The 27,659-nt window shown below is 30.5% G+C and overlaps 1 protein-coding gene across 2 annotated transcripts in view; it reads left to right on the forward strand.

Annotated features, from left to right (window-relative positions):
* LOC118195983 (uncharacterized) overlaps window positions 1–27,365 on the forward strand; it is a 35,234-nt gene extending 7,869 nt beyond the window's left edge. For both annotated transcript variants that reach the window (XM_035367334.2, XM_035367333.2), the window contains 4 exons: window positions 1,853–1,925; window positions 9,362–9,502; window positions 17,707–17,754; window positions 26,987–27,365. In XM_035367334.2, coding sequence (XP_035223225.1) covers window positions 1,853–1,925; window positions 9,362–9,502; window positions 17,707–17,754; window positions 26,987–27,324 — 600 coding nt within the window. In that variant the 3' untranslated portion in view covers window positions 27,325–27,365. The remainder of the gene's footprint in view (window positions 1–1,852; window positions 1,926–9,361; window positions 9,503–17,706; window positions 17,755–26,986) is intronic.
* Window positions 27,366–27,659: the final 294 nt, after the last annotated feature.

Below are 27,659 nucleotides of genomic sequence, written 5' to 3' on the forward strand. Positions count from 1 at the left end.
GAGTTTCTCTTAAAAAGTCCTCCTTAAAGGCTTTCCTTCCCATGAGCAAACAGCCGTCAAATTGCTATGTCGTAAACAATTAACATTAAGTGTAACCAGTGTCATAGATGCAGACTTAAATTAAAATTGCACTGGCAGGAGTTATGCATTTAATATGTATGGTAATTACCTGTATGTGTGGTTTATTTAGTATTTAAGCAATATAATTACATAATACAATAACTGAATTTTTCTCTGGCATTCTGCAATTTCATTTGTTACAATACGGATTATAAGATTCTACCAAACTTAGGAACAAAAGTATAGCAAAGAAAGGAGTTATGTTCAAGTAAATACTGTATATAAGAAAAAAATGAGAAGGGTATTAAAAAAAATTTGTAAAACAAAGTGGTACAGGCCAATCTGTAAATAAAATAAAAGCAAATAGATAAAGGCAAACATGTTAAATAAAGCAGATTTTGAAAGTACATAAATTAGTGACTCTTCCTCATTTAGAACTAAATTACCAAATTATGCAGACAAGTGATCCAGTTGGATTTTTGTCATTTTAAATAATCGAGTTAAAAAATTTATCATTCTATGCTTTGCTACTTATTGTTAATTTCAGTGGTATTCAGACTCTTTGGCGGTGTGATCCCATGAAAATGCAGATGACCCCAAAAAACAATTTTGCAACCCCAATCAGAGTGTTGACCCTTAGTTATATGCCATCAATTCAAAGTTTTTAGGATTTTTATCCACCTTGCCACTTCTCTAAATTTTCACAATCTATAGTTTGAACAACACTGGTTTTTCTGAAATGTTTGATCATTTTGTTCTAAATGTCTCAAATTTAACTTTCAAAATTTGAATCATTAAGCATTTTAATTTTTACTTATTTATTAAACATAGGCAGGAAAAAAGGATGAAAACTTTTGAAACAATTTTTAATGTTTTTGCTATAATATACAGTAGGTGTATATCTGAGAATTAATGAGTATAATTAATTAATTGAAAGAAGTGCTTCAGTTAAAAAAATCTAGAATTAAAAATAATGTAAAGAATTGTTTCAAATGTTTGGGGGGATGATATTGGATGCCTTTAAAATAGCCATTGTCATTTCATTTTTATATATTTACAGAAAATATTACATACACTCATTTCATATTTGTAATCTTTTCGCTGGCTATATTTGTGTTTTTCTTGATATTAGTACAGTGGTGATCTTAGCGTTGGATTTGAGGAAAACATCGTAATTAAAATTACTTTTTGTCTAGACTCTAACGGATTGCTGTTAACAGTGTAAATAGATAGCTTCCGCAATGCACAGTTTATTGGAGAGAAAAAATGAGAACTTTAGATTGTTTCCTGACTTTTATGTTGGGGAAAAATGTAGTAGAGTAAGCAGTTAATAATAATGAAATATATAAATAAGGTTTTAAACTAAAGAAAATAAATACCGAGAAAAACACAAATATAGGAAGCTAACCAAGAGCATGGGATATCATCTGACAAATGCGAATTTTACCACTTTCGTGGGAGGGGGGATCACTACTGAAAATTACTTCACATTAGAAAGTTGTAGAAAAGGAGTAAGAAATGTTTGTGTTTATTGCTGTACTGAAGTCTAAACTAGAGCATTTTGAACTGAAACTAGAAGGTTAGTATTCTGAAATTAAGTGGGGTATCAATTTTTATTGCCAATTATTGCATGTGTATATTTATTTCACTTAGAACTAAATGGTAGTTTTCCATTGCTGTTAGAAGTATCAAATATTTGGGCTATAGTTTAGTCTCATGGCTTTAAATATGCATTTTTTTTGTCTTATTTACAAACTAACTTTTGCATTTAATATTGTATTTTGCATATCAGGTTGTTGCTTACATGAAAGCTAAGAATGCAAGGTTTGAAAGTCAAAGACAGAAGCAACTACAAGAAGAAAAAGGTATATGTTTATATGGGCCATATATAGTATTTTGTTTTGGTGGTCATTTTACAAGTAATGCTACAATTGACGACTTGTAGTGATAGTAGGTATTGCTTAATGTGATTGCCTTTGTCCACAGTTATTTTGATAACATTAAATGATGAAAAAAAAATATTCAAAATACCAAAGGTTCTAATTTAATATAACTAGAAATTTACACAAATATGTGCTTTTACAAATTTTAATGAGGAAAATACAAAATTTCCTTTGTAAACTGTGTTATGCCTTTATGCAAAAGTTCATAAATCTTTTGTGCAAAAAGTTCATTTATGAACAGTCCACGAAATTTTTGGAAATTATTTGACTGTTGCTGTACCCTTAATCTTAATATTCAGAAGGCCCACATTCCAGCATTTGAATTTACTGATTTCATAATCATCATCATTTTTGAAAAGTTTATCGCACGCTAGGGTTGAATATGTTTCAGAAAGTGACTGGCAAATATCTTCTGTCATTCAGCTTGAAATCTTTAATCAGTATCCATCTATGCATTACATTCTCACTTAATGTTGGAGATGGTGCCTTTTACTCCACTTTCCTCTATTTCATTATTTATTAAAAGGCTGGCGTATTAAAACAGTTCAATTTCTTTTCTGAGATTGCTCCTAAGACATGTTTGGTATATGCAACACATCAAGATGGTTAGTTTTCTTTGCTAATTCATTTGCACTTATATCCATATCATTTATGCTATAATGACTCAAAAGTATTCTTTCATCACTCTAATAATTCATTGATTTTACAATAATAAGAAATGAATAAGAGCTGTGGAATGAATAGTGGAATAAGAGCAATATGCATTTATGTTGTGAGCTGTGTGGCTGTCAATGATAAAAAAAAAAAAAAAAAAAATTCTGTTCGTTTGATTATTCCAAAAGCTATTCATTAAAAGTACTATCCTCATCCATGGCATCCTATATCTGTAATCCTTTAATACTCTAGTAATTTAAAGCATCAAGATTTTTTTTTCTTTTTCTAATTACTAATTAGCTTTTTTTTTTTTTTTTTTTTTTTTTTAAATGCATGCTTTGATACCATATAAAATGGTCACATGTTCTTTCAATGTTTTACAGACCTTTTGAACATTCACTTTCAAATAATTATGTGTCTTAGGGCAGTGCATGATATTATAGATCTGTTTTGTTTGCATTATTAAAGTGTTTTCAGGATGATAGACAGTTTAGGCAATTTAGGTAGATGGTTTAGGTCATTCATTTAACAACTGTGTTCCTGCAGTGGGTAAACCAGCATCTTTTTCTTCAATATTGATGCATTTGTAAACAATGTTTTGTTTCATTTTCTAAGACCAGTCATATATTGCTGTAAAATAATTTTTCCCCATTTATTTTTAATTCTTCATGTTTCTGATATATCAAGGGACTACTAACTACCATGTTTTCATGTGCTTTTGTATTTCAAGCCCTCAATGCTTTCTGAGCATTGCATCATTTTGCTGTACACATGCATTACATGTTTTAAATTTTGCAAACATTAGCTTCACGATTCTCTGAAATCTTTCGTAAGAAAGATTCAGGGTACTTGCGTATTATCGCAACCAGGTTGGCGTGATTTGTAAGTTTGAGTAAAAAAGTAGGAATAGAAAGAAAATGTACATTTATTAATTACAGATAATTTTTAATACAGTTTTTTATATTATTTTGTTTTAAAATATAAAATAGCAATTAAACCCTTCCAGTTTCGAATTTGAATAAGTTGCAGAATTATTTTTTCGGTGGAAATCTTTTGGCTATTGCTTTTAGCACTGATTGAAAACTGTTTTCGCCATTAACAGCTTGAGCTTGGCGTCATATAAATTGGATAAGGTATGAGTCAAGATGATAACGGGCTGTTCGTCTCTTTTTTTTTTTTTGTTGCGCCATTTGGCTGAGCTCCACATGCGCTCTACATGTTGTGTGTGAACGCCCGTGTTGGGATTCACAAAGTTATATTTGTGATTAACAGTTCCATGCATAAATCCAGCATTTTCGAACTCACTTGTATTGTATCCTTTCCAGCAATCCGAATAAATGATGCTTCCTTCCTTGATATTTTCGCAAATTTTTTCCATGAGGGTAACGGCGCTTCTGTTAGGTACAGTAACCAAAATAGTCTCTTTCTTTTCTCGCTCCCATTGCTGTGGTAATTAATAATTCCGCCGAAAACCCATTGCTGTGGTAGCACACGCCCAGTGTTGTTTTTTCTTTTTACAAATAAACTTTCGTATAACACGTAGGGTTGCCGTAAGTAGGGTCATCAAATTTGGCAATTTATGCAAATTTTGGCCTGGTTGCGTTAATACGTAAGTACCAGATTCAGAAATCTGTAACTTGAAGAACTGGATTCTATTGATTGAGTTCGGAGAACAGGTCTAATAAGATTTAACAAATTGACATTATCTAGACTGAGATCCATGCCTTTTCTTATTGTCCATGATTATAAAGTGATCGAAAGGGGTGATTATGAATGATAAAGTAAATAAAAGTGACTATATAATAAATGAGCACTTCCTTGATTTGAACATTCATGAAAATGTAAAGCTTACAACACAATGAAGAGGTTTTTTGATTTAAACTTCTTGGTATGGGGACTCCATAATATTTACGAAAATTTTTGTGGGACCCCCAAGAGCATTGCGCAAATCCGACACGTGTGAGTGAAGCTATCAGTTTCTTCATGTGTACTGTAATATTGCAGTTTTAGTGCATTAACTTTAAATTTTAAAGTAAAATTAACATTTTTATTGTGAAAAAGTGTCGAAACATTTTCATTTTTTCTTTGTCTGTATTATCTTATCTTTATCTATTTTCTAATATATTATGTAAAAATATTTGGTAATTGTAAAATTATTATAATAAGTTAAAGAAATATCAAAATTGCTAAATTTTTGGTGAGTCCCTACTGCTGTTCCCATTAAGAAACACTGGTCTAGTAGATCTTTGTAAAACTTGGAAAATGTGTTCTTTTGTACATTATTGATTTATTGAGATTGGAAGAAAACTTGCCAGTGTAAAGTTTAAAATTATGCAAAAAAGCAACCATATTTTATTATAAATTTTTTTCAGAAGTAAAAACAAATTTTGCAGAAATTTTTTTTCGTCTGAAGAAGAGGGACCATGTCTGATCGCCTCAAACTTTATAGAGTTATTCAAAAATCTATGCCAAATTAAGGTTGCTTTTTGTGTAGTTTTAAATCATTGACTAAAATTAAAACCAGTCTGTTTAGCTATACATCCTCTTGGTAACTTTATTCAAAAATCCATTCTATAATATTTTGATCATATTAATTAAATTGCCGACAGCAGTAAGTGATGTATTTTATATATTTTTGCATACAAATGGCCGGGACTCGGAAAATTTGATAACAGTATTTGAATAACATTAACCGAGATTATATTAAGCAGTATCCTACTGTATGACTAAAATTGTATGTTTGATATGTATTTATGCATTTTAAAAAATCAAATGCTGTTTGAATGTCTGCAAGCAGTTTATATATTAACTATATTATTAAAATGATTAAAATAGTTAAAGTAAATTAATTTCATTCTAAGAGCTTAAAAGCATTTTTCTGATAATGTAGTTCACAGTGTACTGAGCTGGTTTTTCAGAAGTACAGTATTCTACTGTAGGCAAGGACATAGTTTATAGTCAAGATTTTGGTTTAAAATTCCACCTGTCTCTGTAAAATTAAACTAACTGCCAAGTAATTTGCTAATTACTACAATGTGTTAAAATATATATTATTAAACTGAACTCTTTTGTCCACATTTTTTTAAAGTTTATGTTTTTTAGTGTTTCTCCATGTTACTACGCTTTTCCTCTTTTAAGTATGGCATTGATTTTCTGTTATTTTTATGTTAATGACATGAATAATTTAATTATGATAATTTGTCATGCGTTTTAAAATAGTTGTTGTACTTATTGTTATATATCAGCAGCAGCTAAACTTAATTGTGCATCGTCAGTTTAAATGTCTGATGAGAATGACTTAAGAGGTCTGTCCTATAAATATTCATTTTTGTTTTGATCTTAATGTACCATACGTAGCAAAGTTATTCTTGAATGTAACTGCTGTTTTGCTTTAACAAAAGGGGGTATGACAAACAGTATATGGAAACGTGGATTTATGCAGTGGGAGTCCATCTTACCTGAACTTTTAGGAGCCCTTTCCCAGAAGACACAGCATGTTTACTACTTTTTAAAAAATAATTAATGATTTTGGGAACCCCTCATGATTATGTCCTGAAAGATCCCATAAATCCATCTCTGGATATTATGGATTTATTTTTATACTAAAGTCAAAATAAAATAAATAAAATTTAGTATAATCCATAATCTATTTCAGAGGAGTTGTTTCATTTTTTTTATTTGAGTGCATTTTGTTTCATTTTCTCTTTTCTCGTAAAGAAAGAAGCATTTCGTTTCCTCAAAACTCAGCTTCTTTTGAATTCTACTTTATAAAATTCAACAATACAAAAGTTGAATTTCATGTATTGTCATCTAAAAAATAATAATGTATAATATTTAATGAAACAGCAGGTGTGAAAAATACAAATGTGATTTGAATATTTATCTATATCATTGGAAACAAACCTCATATGTGTTAAAAGTTATGGTTAAGTTTTATAACATAAGTCGTATGCAATTCTGTTTTTGATTTGTTGGCAATTTTCCCAAAAGACCTTAAATGAGAAGCACTGAAATACTACTACATTAAAATTCTGTAGCATTAGGCTATTTGGTAAGCACTGATCGTAATTTAGTGTTATTATAAATATATGTATATATAATATTCGAAGTTTAGTATAATGACATTAAAGAAATGATACAGGAACTTGTACATAATGATGAAGATGCAGTCAATGGCCAGTTGAGATAGTTTTTGTTTTTAGCATATTATTCTTGAAATAAACAGATGTAGCAAAACGGCTATGGTAGATAAACCCTTTATTCAATAACTACAAATGTATTTCTTCATATACTCTCAGCAATACAGTTAGAAAAAAAAAAAAAAAAAATAGGAGCCTTAAGGGACTACTGCTATAGAATATTTATCTTTCATAAATACATTGTGAATAAAGTAAAAGTTATTGTTTTATAATCAATGCTTGTTATCTGTTGTAAATTATTTGTGTTTAATTCGCAGCATGCTGTTGCATTATTCAGTCACAACAGTCATCTGTTTTTCCATGTTAAGCTGATAATTTTTGAAATAAAAATGTAGCTGTTTGTAGTACATATTGACAGATTCCTATTATCAATTTGTAAGCTTTAATTCAGTTAACTTCAAAATAACTATCTTTGAGTCTTTTGTAGATTGCAGATAATTCATTTATTCATCAGGATAAACATAAAGCAATTATACTTACTATAAAACAACATCAAATTAGTTGTAAATTTTTTATCTCAAAAATTACCCCATTCTCCAAATGCTTATGAAAGTCCTATTTTCTTTTTCATTGACCATATTAAATCGAAAATGTTAGTACCCGTTATTAATAATTTATTCTGAATATTGAATGAAAATTTGAACGTCACAGGAGTTGTAGTTAAAGTAGCATTTTGTATATAATTTGTGCTCTGGATGTCATACTTTGATGGCTTTTTAGTTAATCTGAAAATTAGTTATCTTTACTTTCATTCATTTCACAGAAATTTTTATTACACATAATTGCACATCACAAATTATCAGACTTTGAGCATATGATAGGGCATCAGAAAATTGCAGAGATACAGCCAGTACATTGCTGGAGATGTGCTTTGAGATGCTAAGAGTTCATTGTGATGCATTGTCTTCATAAACACACAAATTTATGAACACCAGCCATATGCAAATGAAATAATAAATTCTTAATGTCTGCCTCAAAGTATGATGGCCAACAGACAAGCTGCTTAAAACCATTGCAAATTTCAAAGTGTAAAACATTTTTAGAGACTGTCCATCATAGCATGCCATGAGATGTGGTAGCCAAGGACTTTATCATGTCATATTGCTGGAACAGTGGCACAGAACTGAATAACTGATTTTGAGGTAGGAGAGAATTAAATATTCATTAATGGTATCTAACATAGTCTAGTGAATCTATATTCCAATTGTTTTGTGCTCATGAGTGTGGGGTAGATCTAATGAAATACTGTACCCTTTTTCTGCAAGACACTATCTAAGCAGCTCTGTGATACTGTAAGCTATGCTCATATGGTGTACACTACTCTGTCTTATGTGTTTGAAGTTATAATATTCCAAACTACTTTGTCTATGCTGAATGTAGAAAACTTATTGAACTGTGTTAGTGACTTATCGCCGAGTCCAAGTATTTAATGACAAATTCCAGAGAAGGGTTAAAATACTCTTTTATTCACTCAAATAATAGTAGATGGCTCCTTCTTAGACTTACAGGAAAACCTCTACTTGGGCTTTAAATTAAAATAAGAAACTAATCTAATAATATTAAACTAAACTGACTTAGCTGAAGCTAGACACATTTAACTAACATAGTTGCCCCTTAATTAAATTAGCCAGCGATTATCAACAGGCACGTGCAGTACGGCCAAGTATAGTTAGCTTAATAACGAAGTAGCATGATGGCAAACATGTCGGCAAACACGTGCCACTAAGGACTCCTAAGCTCTCCTACTGAAGTAAGCTGAACCTTCTTTAAATACTCCTTCTACCTCATTTACATGCAATATAATGCTAAAAACTCATTCTAGTAAAGAGTTGTAAGTGAAAACCAAGAATTTAAATGAAAGGGTTTCAAAGTAAAAAGTAACTTTGAAAATTATTATTAGTTAATTATTAGTTAAAATAACTTATAAAATTAAAATTAATGTTGCAAAGTTATGACTATCTTGAAGTTCATCTGCATCTCTTTGTGCCTGTTAATCATCTAGTTGAATGAATATTTCCAACAAAGTAATGCAGCATTTGTCCTGTCTTTTATTACCAAAAGGTGGATTAAAGATCATTCCACTGTCTTTACATGTTTGGTATGACATTCCCTTGATATAAAACTAGTACTTGTCTTATAGTAGTTGGGGTGCACAGTGGGAGAAAAGCATATGATCAACTTATTAAACTATTATTGGAGAAAAGCATATGATCAACTTATTAAACTATTATTGGAGAAAAGCATATGATCAACTTATTAAGCTAACAATTATAACCTACATTGTAGAATTGTGGGCAGCTGGAGAATGTTACTGGCGACTCATTAATTCCATGACTTGACATGTAGCTGCCAGCTGAGAATGAGAAAGATTAACTAGATAATTTGGTATTTATCCTTTGACTTCTGCCCTCTCAATGTATGAAGCTTTAAATTTCATCTTCTAACTTTGCTTCACCTGTAAAAAAAATGTTTTACATGTTGCTGAAATTTTGTTGCATTATTCAGAGAAAAGAGCCATCAAACAAGCTGAAATGGAGCACCTTCTTGAGGAAGAAAGGAAAGCAAAGAAAATTATGAGAGAAAAACGAAAAGCTGAGCTTAAAGCCAAAAGGGATCTTCCAGAAACAGAAGTTAACAGAAGTTATGGTGAATACTTTATATACTTGTCCAGTTAATACAGAATATTTTATGGTTGAATATATTGTTTGGACATAAGCTTGAAAGCAAAAACTAATCTGTCACTTAATTTTCCTGTTCTTTCTATATGTATTTTATTTATTTATTTATTTATTTTTATATTTTCTAATGGTGCCTGGAAAATTGTATCAGCATATAATCAGCATAATTAGATCTATTCTTATCACCTTAAGATTCATATCTGTCTGTCCAAAGCATATTTATCAGTTTTCATTAGCTTTTGTTTTGGGGGGGACGGTTATATTTTACAACTGACATTGTCAGTTTGTAAGAGGACTAAAAGCCAAAAATTTTTTGTTTTGTCTTCACTTTTTTTCCTGATGATGGAATTTGCTACTTATCAGGTCATTCATGTCAACTATCAGCTGTACAAATAAATAACCGATTATTAACCGTGAAATAAATTAATTATTCTAGATTTTTATTTTATTGCAATTGATGTTGACATCTTTTGAATTAAAAAAAAAGTTCCTTTTTTTTATATAAAACTTCTTTATTTCTATTCTGCAATTTAATGATTCAAAATATTTTCTGTGAAACATAAAATTTTTTATAATATTTCAAAATAAGATTAATTGAAATAGAATGGAGATGTGTTGTTTACAGATTACATGAAATGACAAACATTGCCAGTTTGTAAGAGGAATAAAAAGCTAAAACTTTTTTGGGTTATCTACATAATTTTTTTTTTCCCCCTGATGATTGAATTCTGCTACTTAGCAGGTTCATTGATGTCAACTATCAGTTGTACAAATAAATAACCCAATATTCCCATGAATTCATTTTCTAGGTTATTTTATTGCATTGATGTTGGCATCTTTTGAATTATAGAATTTAAAAAAAAGTTTTTTTAATGAAATTTTGCTTTATTTCTAATCTGCAAGTTAATGATTTAAAATATTTTCTGTGAAACACAACATTTTTTATAATATTTCAAAATAAGATTAACTGGTTATTTTTTGGATATTCAGCAAGCTGAGCGATTTGACCTGTTTTCTGTTGGTATTTTTCATTGTAGCATAACAGTTTCCTAAACATATTTGCCCAACACGTTTTTAAGAATGTAAAACAGAGTGTAAGGATTTGAAATTCTTGTTATCTCCCTCTCCAGAATAACCTATCCAATTCTAGGAAATTGTAATATAAATAAGGAAATCTAATTTTTTTTTTCCTTCTTCCCTGAAAGTGTTGTCTCATCGTAAGCTTTCTTAATACTTAATATTGGGCCCCAAGACCATTTTTTAACAGGCTGTTTTAACTGAAATTTGCTGTAGGAGAATGCTTGAGGAAAATAACTTTGCGAATGAAAATTTCAGGGATTCTTCCCTTGATTAATAATAATTTTTAAGCTTTTAATGTGCTATATATTTTTATGTATATATATTTATTTAGCTATTTTCTTCTCTGTTAAGCTTAAAACACATTTAAAAATTATCTTTAGAGATATCAGCTTGAAAAAGAGATGCAGAAGTAATGCACATGAAGAGTTGTTATTAATCTAGGTTGCTTTCTTGCTATGAAATGTGCATGAAGGACTTCTTTAAATATTGCACAGTAATTAATAGACAAATCTCAAACTTCAGAAAGGAACAAAATTCAGAATTATCATAGTAAATATTGATTAATGGGAAAAAAAAATCTGATGATTTCAGGAAGCAAAGTTGAGTGATGCTTTGTTTTTTAAAAATCTAAAATCAAGTCAAACAATTTGAAATAAAAAATTATATAGAAAAATAAAATAATTCTTGTTTCAAAACAAAATCAAGGATTTTAGAATATTTTTCAGCTGTGCTTAATATGTCATCTTTTAATCTGGTTTGAATGACGTAAATACATCACATTGGAATCAAGATTTATATGGATAACAGGATTAAGGAATTATAGCTCATGTCCTTCTGAATTTCCTTTATTTTTCCATTTTGAAATTTTATGTTAATTTTTTATATGCACATAAATATATAACCAAGAGGTACTTATTCCTGAAGTGTTATTTAATATGAAAAGCCATAGCCGAGAGCAAAAGAGATAAATGCAAGAAAAATTTTTGAAGAAGCAAGGAACTCTCGTAAAGATAAATTGAAGTATTTTGTTCCATAAAGATATATCCATCAAATATTTCTTTTAAAGTAATTTTTGTATTAAAAAGGGGGGAGTAAATACAGTATTAAAAAAAAAAAAAATCCTGGCTTCTAAGGCTTACCTTGCAAATTCTGCCATTATGCATATACCATTATGCCATTATACATGTATGCTGTTGGATCAGCAACACTTAGAATTTTGAAGAAAAAAAATGTTAGAATTGAAATTTTAGCTTTATTAACCCTTTGTTGCATACAAATAATCTAGAGAAGTTAAACGAAAATGTTTGTATTTTTTCTACTTAAAATAACCTTAGTAATAATTAAAAAAATTAATTTTATTCAAATTTCGTTTTAAATAATTGCTACAGTGGACAGCATGCATATACGTACATGCGTACAAATATCTTCCCAACGATTTACGGTACGGTCAATGCATTTGAAATCATTTCCTGTCTTGTTTGCAGTGATCATTACCATCTTCTAAATGGTAAATCTACAACTGACATGTACATACAGATCCTCCAAAATACCTTTATTTTGTCAATTATGATTAAATTCATTTTGCTACAATTTTTTTACCTGTATCTATTGGATTCAAATGTCAAATGTTCTAGAAATTCCTTGCAAAATATAAACATTTCCAGTGGTGTTTTGGCTTGTTAAGCAGTATATTTGGGTTTCAATTCACTCTTTTTGGTAGATCTTTAGCTACCCACTCCACAATTTTCTCAAACTGACATTTAAAATAAAATGTCTAAAATTACTAATTATGAAAAAAAAAATGGCAGTATAAGAAAATGTAAGCAATATTATATAATGTTTACTATAAGAAATTGTACTAACATGGAAACAGAAGTAGCAGCCATTTTCCAAATAGCAATGCTTTACTTAGTGATGCTATATAGCCATCTATGATCGACAGTTGAAAGTTCTAATATTAAAGAATGAATAAACGCAGGAATGGAATCTACAGAAGAATAAGGAAATTTAAACTTTTGTCTACTAGAGTGGACATGATGCAACAAAGGGTTAAATTTTCTCTGACTTTATTGCCATGTTTTCTATTTTTAATTCCAGGAAAATGTGCACTGTACACACACACACAAAAAAAAAAAAATGGGACAATTCTGTATCTGCTGTTCTACTGAGCCAATTGGCGAAATTCAGATTGTGTGTTTGTCTCGAAAGCGCGACTTAGGATATGTATTAGATTTATATATAACATTGTTCTAACATAGGTATTTTGACACAAAATCAGACTTTTTCTGAAATACGTACCAATTTTTTTCCATATTTCGATTCTACGACTCGGATTATGCCTAGATATTAAATTTTGTAAAATTTGGTGCGAAATTTATGGAGAAATTCAAAAATTTATCTTGGGGCAATTTTTTTTCAGTTGCACCAAAAAGAATTCACTTGCCGACCTTCTTAATTTTCCTTTCCCTTCCATTATGCCAGAGCGGAAAAAAGTTCACCTCGTTCCTACCTTTTTCCATTGTGCATGAGCAAAAAAAGCCACATTGTTCCTACTTTCAAATAATTTTAGCAATATGTCTAAACCACATTTAATGTTTAATTGCTTTCAACAAATACGCCAAATTTCAAAATGAGCCAATATATAAATTCACGTATATCTTCAGAAATTTTGAATAAAAAACTAATTTTTTGCAGTTATGCTTAGAAATACGTCTACTTTAAGATGATGGTAAAATTTTATAGATTATAATTCAAAAAATTTTTTGAAAAAATTATAAAATTTATTTAAAAATACAAATTTTAAAAATAAATCATCAAAAAATGGGTGAATTTTATTTGGAATGAACCTGAATTTTGAAATGTGAAAGGAAGAATTAAATAAGTGTAATAAAAAAGAGAGATTAATAAATATATACCAAACATAATTAACATTGAGGAGCTAAAATTTTGAGAGCTCATGTTTTAAAAACTACTTGTGTGATTTTTACAAAACTTGGTATTCTGGCCTAATTTGAGTCGTATAATGGAAATATGGAAAAAAATGGTATGTTATTTCAGAAAAATTTCAATTTTGTGTCAAAATACCTATATTAGAACAATGCTATATATAAATCTAATACATATCCTAAGTCGCGCTTTCGAGACATGAGAAACGCAAGCTGAATTTCGTCAACTGGCCCATTAGAATGGGAGATATAAAACTGTCCGCTTTTTTGGGGAAGGGGCCTCAGCGTACAATTGCTATTTTTAAGAATCTGTTCCTATTTACTGCTGGTTAAATAAATTTGTTCATTGCATAAAATGTAACCCAACCAGCTAAGAGATACATTTGAGGGAAAACTTCAGAAAAGTTAAGAATCAGTTTATTGTTTACTTCTGTTTATCACATGAATGCATAATTTATTTTAAAAGAGAGAAAGGATACAAAGGTTTAAGGATTTATTTAAAATGAAAAATTTACAGATTTATAATTCATGTTTGCTGTAAAAAGAAAGTACTAATGCTCATAAGAAAATGTTAATTAAATTCCTTAATAAAGCAGGTATGCTTTTTCAATCAAAATGTAATAAATGTAGCATACTTTTGTCAAAAAGTTTGTTAGCTTATTTATGTAAGAAAAATCTATATTAATTTACAAGACTCAATTTTCTAGAAATTGAAATTTTGTTTGCATCCAAAAATAAGTGCAGATTACAAATATTTGTGGATCAAGCAATTGTAAATTATCATATTCTGATGCATTCTAAGTTTTTATGATGTAGGAGTTTCCAATGTTTGTGGAACATAAAAAGAATAGTAAATTCTACTGGTTTGATTAGGTTATGTTAATTTTTAATGTCTAGTCTTATTTTATGGAATTGTTATAAATTCCACCAGGGTCTTGACAGCAATTAAGGATATGATTAATATGTATCACCCAGCATGCTTTGCAGGGCAGGAGACTTGTTATAAACACCCTATACAGTACTCTAAAATCTAGAGAATGCATCAAATCATTTCAGACAAATATCAGTTTGGGATAAACCAGAGAGTAAAAGTTTCCATTACATATAATTTAATTAACAATCATGCATTGTGTGATCTAATAAAGTATAATTATAACTCAGCAAATAGTCCAGTATAGGTTTGTGTAAACTAAATTGTTAAAAGTTAATCCATGTATAAAAGACTATTGATTCTTGTTGTATGTTAATTGATTAACTCAGCTTGAATTAATTATATGTTTTAAGTATCACTTCATTTCAAGAATACTTAATGTGTAAATACTTTGTCTTCATTCATGTATTTTTTATCTTCTGCAAGCTGTTTTTCAAATTTATTAGCAGATTCAGTGCATGTTCAGGAATTGCTCAGTACTTTTTTTTTTTTTTTTTTTTTTTTTTTTTTTTTTACTCAAAGGAAAACTAAGTCTTGAATTAGTTGATATGTAAATTTGCTGTTGAGAACAAATAACACACATTAGATTGGCATAGTTATCAACTTGTTAGATAACTGAGTTTTAAAAATGTGATGAGAAAAATTACACAGATAAATGATTTTAATGATGCATGACACATATTTTTAAAATAATGTTTTTCATTTATTTGGTTTATTGCTGCTAAGTAAATAATGATCTGAATATTACTAAACTAGTCACCTCTTTGTCCCAAAAGATAGGGTTAAAGCAGAGCTTCTTATTCTTATGTGAATGTGTGCCTGAAGAGCATATAAATGGGGCGTAAATTGGTGAAAGTTCTGATTTTGCATCTATGCATTATCTGTATATAATTTTTATATTAACAGGTGTGTAGAAGCATTGTCTCATGCATAAAATATATAAAAGGCACAACAGTTCTGCACATAATGAGGTAAAATTGTTGATAACTAAGAGCACAGTTTCTTGTGTGATGCATGTTAATAAATTGCTTGAAAATTGCCTAAATTAAAGTACTTTGTACTTAGATCATAACTTTTATTTAATGGGAACATCCTTAGTGCATTTGAATTTCTCTCTCTTTCAAAATAGTAGGAATTTGATGAATATAGGTTGCAGCAAGATTAGCTTGACATAACCATAAATTGATTTAGCATTATTTTGATGTAAGAAAAAAAAAAAAAAACTGTGCACAGCAGTGCAGTTTATAAATATCTTGCACTGAATATCAAGTTTTAAGCTGTTAGAAAATGAGAAAAATGTTCAAAATCAGATTATTTTGCTCACCTGAGATCTGAATCTGCACGTACAAACTTGTATATGTTTAATTTGTTTCTTTTGTGAGCTATTGGACTTATGGCTTATGTGAACACTAAATTATTTTAAGGTTAATTAATATATACAGAGAACTTCAAAAAGCATATTCTAAGTCAATTTGGGCTTCTTTTATCATGTCAGGATTGCTTCCTTATATTAAATGATATCTCTTAAGGGCCATTCCCACTAGGGTTCATCTGAGCTAATGGAGACAACTGATGTAGCCAACCCATCTCCAAAACCAGATTTTTTTCTATAGGGTAGCAAGTTGAAAAATCTGAACTGCAGGCATAGCAGAGCTAGTTGACACATGGAACTGACTCCGTTAGCTGAGATAAAGCCCAGTGGGAATGGCCTTTTATGGCCATAGTTATATGTTTTAAGTATCATAATTATGAATCAGTTATTTATAGGTAGATCGTGGTGGGTTTCAGCAGTTAGACAGCAGAAGATTTAACATTTTAATCTGCTTAATTTCATGAAAGTTATACTTTCTAAGTTCACTCAGCTATGAACTTTTTCTTTTAAAACTCCATCTGAAATCTAATTTCTCATTCATTCTGGAGATCAAGCTTGAAATTTTATGTGAGCAAGTTTTGAATAAACTCTTGTACAAATTTCATTCGCCTTGTTTCTTCAATCTTGAGAAATTTCATACTGTATCAGCTTGTGAAACGTAAATCCTCTTTAAGTTATCTCTGGTGATATTTTTTTTCTTAAACTTTCTTGGAGATGTAGAAGTTGGCAGTTCTCATATAATTGATCTTGTCTTTACTTTGCTACTAGCATTTGTTTGATGATATATTAATTGTTTTATTGGCCCTTTTAATTGAGCATGCTGCCGGTTCAGTGTTTTGTAATTTGTTGTGGCATGCACATCGGTATATTATATCATTTTTTCATGAAATAGTCAATATTAGCATAAAATATAGAACTACAATTAATAAAGAATATAATCCCTGATTCTATGAGGTTCTTCTAATTAAGACTGAAGAAGTGTTAGGACACACATTATCAACATGATTTTAGGAAGATTTTTGTACCAAACCACATTTTGTTAAAATCGATTAAAAAAAAAAAAAAAAAAAAAAAATCGACGATGGATATCACAAAATGTGGTAATACAGTCAAAGAAAATGTTGCTAAATGCAATCTTGAAGATATTCCAGTGCTAGATAATGGTAAATAGACAAATTATTTGCCAAAATATTTTGGCACCTTTCTGAGGCTAATGAGAAATTATCCTTTGTAGCTTACTGTTGGTTTTTGTGTCAGTGATATGTAGTAAGTGAAGTAATTTAAGTATTAACAAGCAACCTTTTAAATGCAAATTTTTCGAATTAAAGTTTACAGAACAAATATGCTGTATTTAAAATTCATTGAAAAATAAACATACTAGCTTTTATTTAATTTCCAAGAATTATAAAAATCCAAGTGAATATTCATCATTGTCTTCTTTATTTCTTAAATATTGTGGATTGAATCTGAAGAAACTAGATTGCTTATTAAGCTGTTTAAAGCTAGGTAATCGTCTTTTGTACTGCTACTTTTCTAAGCATAACTTAAAAGTGCCATACTGTATGCATAGACACTTGCCGAATGTTAATGCATTTATGAATTCATCTTGAGCTTCAGTAGACCTGTAAAACTTCTAAGCTAAAGTGTAATTAAAGCATGATAATTGTAATTTAAAAAATTATATAGTAGTCTTAACAAATTGCATAGTAGTAATTTCTTAAACTGAAAATATGAAGTACTAAATGCCAGCATGATAATTTTGAAAGTATTTTTTTCTAGTTTTTATCTCACTTTAATTGCTAGTTTTCAAAGTATATGTATATATATTTTATTTTACATTACAGAGTCATCTCCTCTCACTGATGCTAATGAAATGAAATTTGAAAGAAAAGGTATTAAATTTTCTTATTCATTTAGAGTAGGTTATTGTACCACAGCTTCTTCTATCTAGTTTTTTAGAAATAAATTTGAAGTTTTACACTTGCTGAAGTAATTCAACCATATGGATATTAATTATTTAAAGCTCAAAGGATCCTGCATTAAATTCATGTCTTAATTTTGGATGAAATGCTTAGCTAATGTATTCATGCCTCCTCCTTTCTCGGCCTTCCCAGATAGCTCTTCAGGTCTATTGAAACCTGACGCACACTTTAGTCTTCTTAGAAATTTTTCTTTTAATTTATCTCTTATTTTATTTCTATTCTTATAATTTAAAAAAATGTTTAAACATGATTTAATTATATATATATAATTCTAAGTATATACTAGTTACTCATGACAGTATTCAAAATAACATATCTGTTTTACAAGGGGTAGGGTCCTTGACCCAGGCACCCTGGTGCTACACCGTTTCCCCCAGTGTATTCATGAGATTTTGATAAATGAAATTGTTGAGTTTATTACAAATTGTTTAATTTGTCAGATCCCACTTTGTTCGAATTCTGGATCTTTCCCATTTTAGGGCAACACATGCCAGTTATATTTCAGTGAGTAAACATATTTTTGTAGTCAGCTTATTTTGATTATGGTAAAATTTTCAAACGAACAAAAATATATTTTATTTTTTTCCCCCCAATGGAAGAATGAAATAGAATGACACATTTAAAGTAATTGTTGGCAATAATTACTTCGAAAACAAGAATTTTGTTATAAGTGATAAGAACCCAAAATGCAACATTGGCACACATATCTTTTAGAAAACTATTTCGCATGTGGTTTTCTATAATAGAAAAGGTCTAGAATTTGAGTAATAAATGTATTTTATCGTGTGCTATTCTGTTTGATTTTCCCATCTACAATCTGAATTTTTGTTTTCTCCGAGGTGTTTTTTGTGAAAAAAGTGGTTAGTATTTATGAAGGGCTTTGTGTGTTTAGTGCTGGAATAGTCATCTAACAAACTCAACATTGCTAATTCCATTTATAGAGGTTTCTGAATTTTAAATACCTGTGTGAACGGTATCTTAGAAAACACTACCCACCCCTTTTGCCAGTTACACTCAATTAAAATTGTAGGTGTTCCTTTAAAAACATATATATTCTTTCTAAATGACAGAAGATACTTTTATAACTGCTTTCCAGTAGCCTAATATTTTTGCATTTTGGAAATTCTTTGTTTTAATATTTACCAATGATACCCAATTTATATTTGCATATAATTAAAAGGCAATTCAGTTAGGCTTTCTTTCTTTTCTGTTTGAAAAATATTTGCAGAACAAGTTTTAACAACTTGATATGTATATGGGATTTGCCAGAAATTCTTACATTTTTCAAATATTCAGAAAAACTGAAAGAACTACCATATCTGAATGTGGTTTATAAACAAATTATTTTTATAAAAGGGCATTTTTCTGGCAACAAAAAGTGCTTTATTTCTAGTATTAATTAATAAAAGGTGCTTTAAATGGCAGAATTCTGTGCTAAACTCAGGTAAATGTTTTCAAGCATATTATAACACTGATTATTCTATTTGCTCGTTACACTTTTCAAGTGAATGCGAACATTATTTGTTAAAAGCATATAACAGTTATCCAGTTTGGTGCAGGAGGTTTTGTGGTAGTATTTTGTAGCCCCACTTAAAAAAGCACTTCAGTATGCACAGGTCTTTGAATTACCACACAGCCGAAAGTCAGTTTTGTCAGAATTATTTAGCAAGGGATAATTTATTTTTGAAGTAATGGCTAATTAAGTAGTCTTTGTTATATGTGCTTGCCAAGAACTACTTTACTGGAGATAAAATATGAGAAAGTGCTTTGTCTTGCATGAAGCTTATACACAAAGAAATTATATTCCATTAAGCATAACATCTTTCATATCTAGCAGTTGCAGGTAGCATTTTGCATTAACCCTTTGTTGCATATAAAGAATCTAGAAAAGTTAAACAAAAATGTTTGTATTTTTTCTACTTAAAATAACCTTAGTAATAATAATAAAAAAATATTTTTATTCAAATTTCGTTTTAAATAATTGCTACAGTTTGTTCACTACTGTGGACAGCATGCATATACATACATGCATACAAATCTCTTCCCAGTGATTTACGGTCATTGCATTTGAAATCATTTTCTGCCTTGTTTGCAGTGATCATTACCATCTTCTAAATGGTAAATCAACAACTGACATGTACATACAGATCCCCCCAAATACCTTCATTTCATCGATTGTGATTGAATTCATTTTACTATGAATTTGTAACTTGTACCTATTGGATTCAAATGTCAAATGTTCTAGAAATTCCTTGCCAAACATAAACATTTCTAGTGGTGTTTTGGCTTGATAAGCAGTGCATTTGGGTTTCAATTTGTTTTCAATTTTCTCAAACTGACATTTAAAATAAAATGTCTAAAATTACAATTTTAGAATAATGCTAAATTATTGCTGACCTTGCATCGTTATTTATATCTGTGCCAAGCGCATTAAAAACATGCTGCCTTTTGTCAGTCAATTGTGAGCTGCTGACCAATATCACTTGCCATCCACAGGACACGATCTTTAACAGTATTTCTGCTAAGCGGCATATCAGCGATGCATTTTAAAATTTTGTCCTTATTTGGAAAGTCATAAAAGAGGGAATTACTCCCAAACAACATGACCTCTTTGATTAAATTCCCATCAGATAGCTGCTTACCATGTTTTGCCAGGCACAGTGAAATTTGAAATCTGGATGTTGTTAGATGGTCTGTTTTAGAAAGATAATTGTAAAAACCAACTTCCTGTACTTGTAATTCCTCAATTTCTCTTCAATAAACACCTTCTCTTCAGCTTCATCAAGTTCGGCAACAATCTTGTGGTTGTCGGCAACAATCTTGTGGTTGGTGTTAAAGTGATGTGTGACACACAACACTTTCCCCGCACAGAATAAATAAACCAACTTTCTGTAATTATAATTTCTCAATTTCCCTTCAATAAACACCTTCTCTTCAGCTTCATCAAGTTCGGCAACAATCTTGTGGTTGGTGTTAAAGTGTCGTCTGACACTAGATGTGCGACACACAACACTTTTCCTGGACAGAATAAATAATGCTTTCCTATTGTGTTCAAGAATTCCAAATGATTCTGTCCAGGTCTTTTGAAATGATCTCTCACTATCAATGTTTAATTTGGCCTTTTTTGCTGGAGTTATTTGTGAGGGTTCATAATCTAGAGTATAAAAAGCACAGAATTTAAAAATTAAGCGTTAAATATGAATTGATCGTATACTAAAAAGAGGTAACATTATTTTAGCCAGTAGTAAGGAATTGGATTTTCATGTATCAACAATCTATGGCTGCAGATTCAAATATGAACCCAAACTTTGTAGTTGCTTGTTCATTACAAACAGTAACAGCAGTAACCGTTAACCCGAACATTTCTTTGCTAAACTTCAAAGATTTCATATGCTCCTTTTCAGCTTTATTGGGTTTATTGTGGCTGAGCACATGTAAATAAGCTTGGTTTCCCTACTAAGCTTTTGTGTTTTGCTGTATTATCAAATTCCATGTTTTTACATTATATTTGTACATTCCATTTAAGATATTAAATAAAAATTATTACATCCTCTGCAAATTGAATTGAAACAGAAATTCACCCTCTTTAGAATAAATAACAGTAAGCAACTTCAAATGTTCAAGCCCAAGTTAAAAACAAAAGAATAAACTTTCGAAACGGTACTCGCTAAATGAATGAAGAATCTTGTTGAATTAAACTGTATAAAACTCTGCAAAAGTTGCAGATATATACTTTAAACTCGACAGTAAAAACTCACCTATTCACAGGTACAATATCAGGGCCGATTAGGTGTACTTCAGACAGATGTTGTTGAGCATGTATTCCACATTGAAAAGTAAGGTGTGTAATGAAGTTGGAACACTCGAAGAACACAAGACCCATTATACTTCGAAACCCAGGCGATTGAGTAACATAGCACCATCTGTTGAAGAAATTGTGAAGTAAATGTTGAATCAAAAGAAAACATGTTCGAAACATAAAGATAATTAAATACAGAGAAACCCAAACAAAAGTTAAAGTTATTTGAGCTAATAAAAATTATTGCCCCCCCAAAGACTTTAATTGCTCTTGAAAAAAATTTGATAGTAGATTTTATTCTCGAAGTATAGAATTCATTCTTCACAATTCCTATAAGTACAGGAATCTATGTCTCATGCAATGATCTTCCACTATTAGTGTTTAATTTTGCCTTTTTTGCCAGAGTTATTTGTGAGGAATCAAGACCTGGAGTATAGAAAAGCACAAAATTTTAAAATGAAGCATTAAATATAAATCAATCACATACTAAAAAGAGGTAACATTATTTTTAGCCAATAGTAAGGAATTGGATTTTCATCAATCAACAATCTATGGCTGCAGATTCAAATATGAACAGGGGAACAGCAGTAACCGTTAACCCGAACAACTCTTTGCTAAACATCGAACTTTAGATTTCATTTGGGCTTATTTTGGCTGAGCGCATGTGAATAAGCTTGCTTTCCCTACTAAGCTTTCGTGTATTATCAAATTCCATGTTTTTACATTATGTTTGTGCATTCTGTTTAAGATATTAAACTAGAATTATTCATAAGTTATCTCAAAATGTGTAGATCTGAAAACTGGAATCTATTTAAGAATGAAAGTATTGGAACTCGCCTGCAGTCTGCAATAAATTTGAATTCATTTAACAAACATTAGCTGCTTCAACTTTGGTATATTCTTTGCCATGTAACAAGTAATATGATTGGCCCAAACAATTGAAATGTCATAAATTGGGTCAAGAAATATGTATATAATTTCTAGCGATATATAAAAATCTGATATCGAGGCTTAGAAACATTCAAGAACAGACAACTACTTAATTGTGATTATAGATTAAGAAAGTAATGTTTTAGTCGTGTGCCTGCTGATGAGGCTCTGCTTGCTGACTGTGGCACACGTGCCATAGGTGGTTTACCGTCACTGCCTTATATGGTTATTTTAGATACTTACTGATGGGGGCAAATGAACTAAGCAATGTAATTTTTTTAAAAAAAAATTTGTAACTTAATCACACAAGGAAATAAATTCTTTTTACTAAACAAATACTATGATTTTTTTTATAACCCTTAATAATGAATTAGGATGCTAAGAATATCTTTCCATCTGTCTGAGTTTAAAGCCTTTAAAGCCAAGATCTTTAAATTCTTGTTTTTGAAAAATTAGCATATTTTCATTTCTTGAAATTTTCCATCTTTAATGCAAAGATAGTCTGTTTTGGTGAAGAAAATTCCAGGAAGACAACTGTCCTGCTCTCCTGCTAGCCTTATAGTTTTCATGTGCCATGCAATTAATCAAAACTCAGTCCAGTCAAAAATATGACAGTTTCATTAAAATTCAGTTTTGTATTAAATATTTAATAAAATTTGCATTTATCTTCTAAATTATTATCAAATTATTTCTTTATCCATGAAATATGTATAGTAAAACTTTTTCTGTTCAGGCTGTATTAAGTAATATGTAGAACAAGTGTCACCAAAACTTTGATCATGAGCTATTAATAGGTACCCGCACCATTTTTGGTAGGTCATTAAAAATATTTTCCTTTTAAACTAGTATTAAAACCAATATAATAAATACTTGGTTGTATAATAAATTCAAATTATAATTCATGAGACAGGTAATAAATAATACTGTAGCAATAAATTGCTTTAAAATTGAAATTATTTTATTTTATCATGAATTATACAGAATTGAAAAAGTTTTGTTTCATAGAAATTTCATCAGAAGCAGCAGGAAGTTTCATCTTAGATATTTTTTCAAAGCATTCATCATTAATGCTATGCACAACTTGCTAACAAATGAGTTAGACAAACACCTAATAGTCCTACTTTATTTCATAAATTTGTAAAAATGCTTTATATAGGCAGGTAGTTATCAAATAACTTCAAATTTTAGAATATTGCACTTGTGTATAGAGGTCAGTCATAATGGTATGAGTGCATAATAATGCAATATAGAATACTGTTATTAATGTTGTATTAATGTGGAATATTTTAGGCAAAGAAGTTGTAAGAAAACCAAGCACATATGCTTGAATTAAAGAACTTGGGAGGAAGCGGGTGCTAACATAAGGAAATCCCCTACATTAGGGGAGAGGGGATGTTAGAAGTGATTTGATCGAAGGAGTGTTGGAGGGAGAGAGAATCACTAGAAGGAGGTAAATGGGAGACCAACAATGGGGTACCAGGGATGGGGGTAGGAATTTTAGCGTCAAAGAGCATGGCCATATGAAATTTTAATGCAAATTTGTAAGTATGAAAGTAAAGAAAGAAGAGTGCAATCCTTTTTGAACTCTACCCCTGCTGATATAATTCTAGCTGTCAAGCAGAATGTGACAGAGATAAAAATATTCTCTAAATTGTCCTCCAAAGTCCGGGTAGTAAATTGAGAAAAAAAGTAAGGTTCTGTGCAAGTGAAAATTTTTTTGTTCCCTGTATTTAAATTCTCCAAAGGTTCCACTTCTAGTATATTCAGGAACTAAAAACCTGCTGTCATAAATTTAAAAACTTCTTGGAGAAAAAGCCTTTGACGTGGGTGGCACGGCTTTTCTATTCTCTGAACTTGATTATGAATGGCTTGATCTCAATTTGATCATCAAATCTCAAAAAATGAGAAGCACTGGAGCTGGGCTTCAGTGCAGTTTAAGCTCTGTTTCATCAGAGTGAAGTATGAAACTCATTTTTTAAAATTGGTTATTTTGAATTTTCTTAGTATTTAGAACATGATATAATGACCCACTGTCAATTCTATGCATTTTTATTGTGCTATAAAACTGATATAAATTAAAGAAGTATAGATTTTTTTTTTTTTTTTTGTATTATGAACTAATGAAATATTCCTTTACTGCCCATATACCAAATGTTGGGCAAACGCAATAGATTTTAGACAAGTTACTAGGATTATTTCTTATTTTAAACTCAACTGAAACCAATGTTGTTTAATATATGTATTAGTGCATATTAATGAACTTAAACTTCATTAGCAATCAAGTGGATATATTTGCAAATAATACTATACTTTGAGTGAAATAAATATTGATTACAACTATTTTTTTTTTTTTTAACTTTGTGCAGCTTAAATATTACTAAAGTAGACAGCAGCAAGTGCATGGAGCTAACAGTCATAGCACTATCATAGGTATTCTCATTACCCATATAAAAAAAAAACTGATAACCTTGTAAACCATATAAATCCTTTGCCGAGTTTCTCAAAGACATCTTAGTTACATGTAGTACTATTAAAATGGTGCACATTCATTTACATGTTCATTAATTAGATTGCAAAACAGGTTTTTATGATAGGGTTCACACTTTGTTTTACTAGCATACAGGAGTAAAAATAAAAATGTTTTTCGTAATATTACATATATATATTGAATTATTATGTATGGCATAAGAGAATTCTCCTATAAACAGGTTTAAACTCCAGAAACAAAGTTTTATTAATTTTATTGATATTCTAAAAACTGTTATCGAGTATTTCAGTATTAACAAGATGTATGGTCATTTGCATATTCATCAGTTAAATTCAAGTCAATTCTTTCCATTTGGTTTCGAGTTTTATTTTATTTATTAATATATTTACAGTTGTAAAAATAAGCACCTATATATTTTGAATAAATGCATTTAACAAACATTTCAAAGCTTTTCTTTGTAAAGATTCATAAAATGTGTACGCTCTTTTGAAAAAAAATCGAAGCACCAAGAACTTTTGCGATCGAGACGAAATTTGGTATGCAAAAACATCTTGATCGAACATGCAAATGATCAAACTTTCAAAGCAAATGAACAGGAATTTTGATCATAGTGCACAATTCACAAAGTATAAAACCAGTAACAGAGGTGGAAAATGTATCTTTTTTTTGTTGCTGCCATTGTAATTTCGCAAAGCAGCAACTAAAGATGGCATTACTACAGTATCAAAGACCTCACAGACAACTAAACGACTTCGAATGTGGTTGCATTGTGGGATTGCGGGAAGCTAGATGGTCATCCCGAGCGATAGGCCGCCACCTGCAGTGTACAGACCCTGCTGTGCAAAGATGTTAGCAGCAATGGTTGTTACAAGGAAATTGCTGACGAAATTAAGGCTGGGGAAGGCCAAGGAGCACAAATGCGAGGCAAGGTAGAATGATTGTTCGCCAGCCCAACGATATCATTGTCAAATATTCAATGCATTACAGCTACGTCTATACCTCCCGAGGTACTGTCCACCATCTCACGACGCTTGTCTGAGACGGGGTTACGCTGACAAACGCCTTGAAGACGTTTGCCTTTGACCCCACAACATCGGTGGAGTTGTCTGGAGTGGTGTTGTATAGTGTTCAGCGATAAATCCCACTTCACTCTTGAAGCAGATGACCACCGTGTTCGTGTCTGGAGAGGACAGGGCCAGCATTCCCAATCAGCCTTTGTTTTACCAATGCATACAGCCATAACCCCTGGTGTGATCGTGTGGGGCACTATTTCTTATGACAGCAGGTCATCTTTAGTCATCCTCCATACATCTTTAACAGCTCAACAATATGTTAATGTCATCCTGCAGCCAGTTGCATTACGCTTCATGGCACATCATCCTGGGGCCATTTTACAAGATAATGCCAGGCCATATACTGCTTGCATATCTGTGGACTGTCTCCATGCAGTTGATACTCTTCCTTGGCCATCAAGGTCACCAGACCTTTCACCAATCAAGCATGTCTGGGGCATAGTAGGCTGCCAGATTGTGGCACCACAAAATATCGCAGATTTGGAGCGACAACCGATGAATGCCTGGCAGAATGTGTCACAGGATGCCATTAGGTACCTCTACCACTCCTTGAATTGATGAAATCAAGCACGCATTGCCCCCAGGAGCGGTTCGACCAGCTACTGATTTGAACATTCAATGGGTGATTGTGAGCCATGAACAGGTACTAGGACCTTGATTTTTCAATCATTTTGTTATCTGTATATGAGCTATACCTATATTCAATTTCATCCAAAACAACCACTTCCGTTATGGTGCTTCGATTTTTTTTTGCAAAAGAGCATATTTTAAAAGATTATGGATCCTGTTTAGAGTAAATATTTCAATATATGGTTTTTATTGATTTTCTTATCATTTGAATTTGCTTTTCAGATAACCATTTTAGATTCCTTTCTGTAAGTGTTGTTACTGTCCTTGCTGCTGTAGTTCTTATCTGGATATGCATGAATTCGGAACTGGTTTCCACATATTTTCCTGTGTTGGACAATGCAAATGCTAAGAAAATACTAGATCATCTCAAGAAGACAAGAGTAAATTTTGTGTCAGCTCTTCCGGAATCATTCCATGATTTCACTCATCAATTTGGACATTTCTGTAAATTGTTATACATAGATATCAAGGAAATTTTTTTAAATATTGTTCATAAGGTTATGATTAAAGTGACTGAAACATTTTCAAACATTGAAATGTTTGTTAGCACATTGAACTAAAGATAATTTTGTATGAATAAAACATAGAGAAAAGCTACAAAGAGTTTAATTTTTTTTGGTATTATGTAATTACATGTATTTGTATTTTAAGCATATGGATTTCATTCTGAACTCTCTTCACTCCAACCAAAATCATCACTTTCATGATTTGAAGCATATTATGATTACTTTTTCATATATTCTGCAAAAATAAAACAATCTTAAAAACATATATTGGTAAATAACATTACATGCTTCTTCAAATCTGTTTAGTTTTTGTTCAGTGATAATGAACAAGCAAGTGCAAGGTTTGGGTTCGAAGTAAAGACAGGAATCGCTATAACAGCGCCTTCGTA

Source organism: Stegodyphus dumicola, chromosome X1 (assembly GCF_044657685.1).
Source record: "Stegodyphus dumicola isolate Sdum_Otavi_A_Nest chromosome X1, ASM4465768v1".
NCBI classification, from domain to species: Eukaryota; Metazoa; Arthropoda; class Arachnida; order Araneae; family Eresidae; genus Stegodyphus; species Stegodyphus dumicola.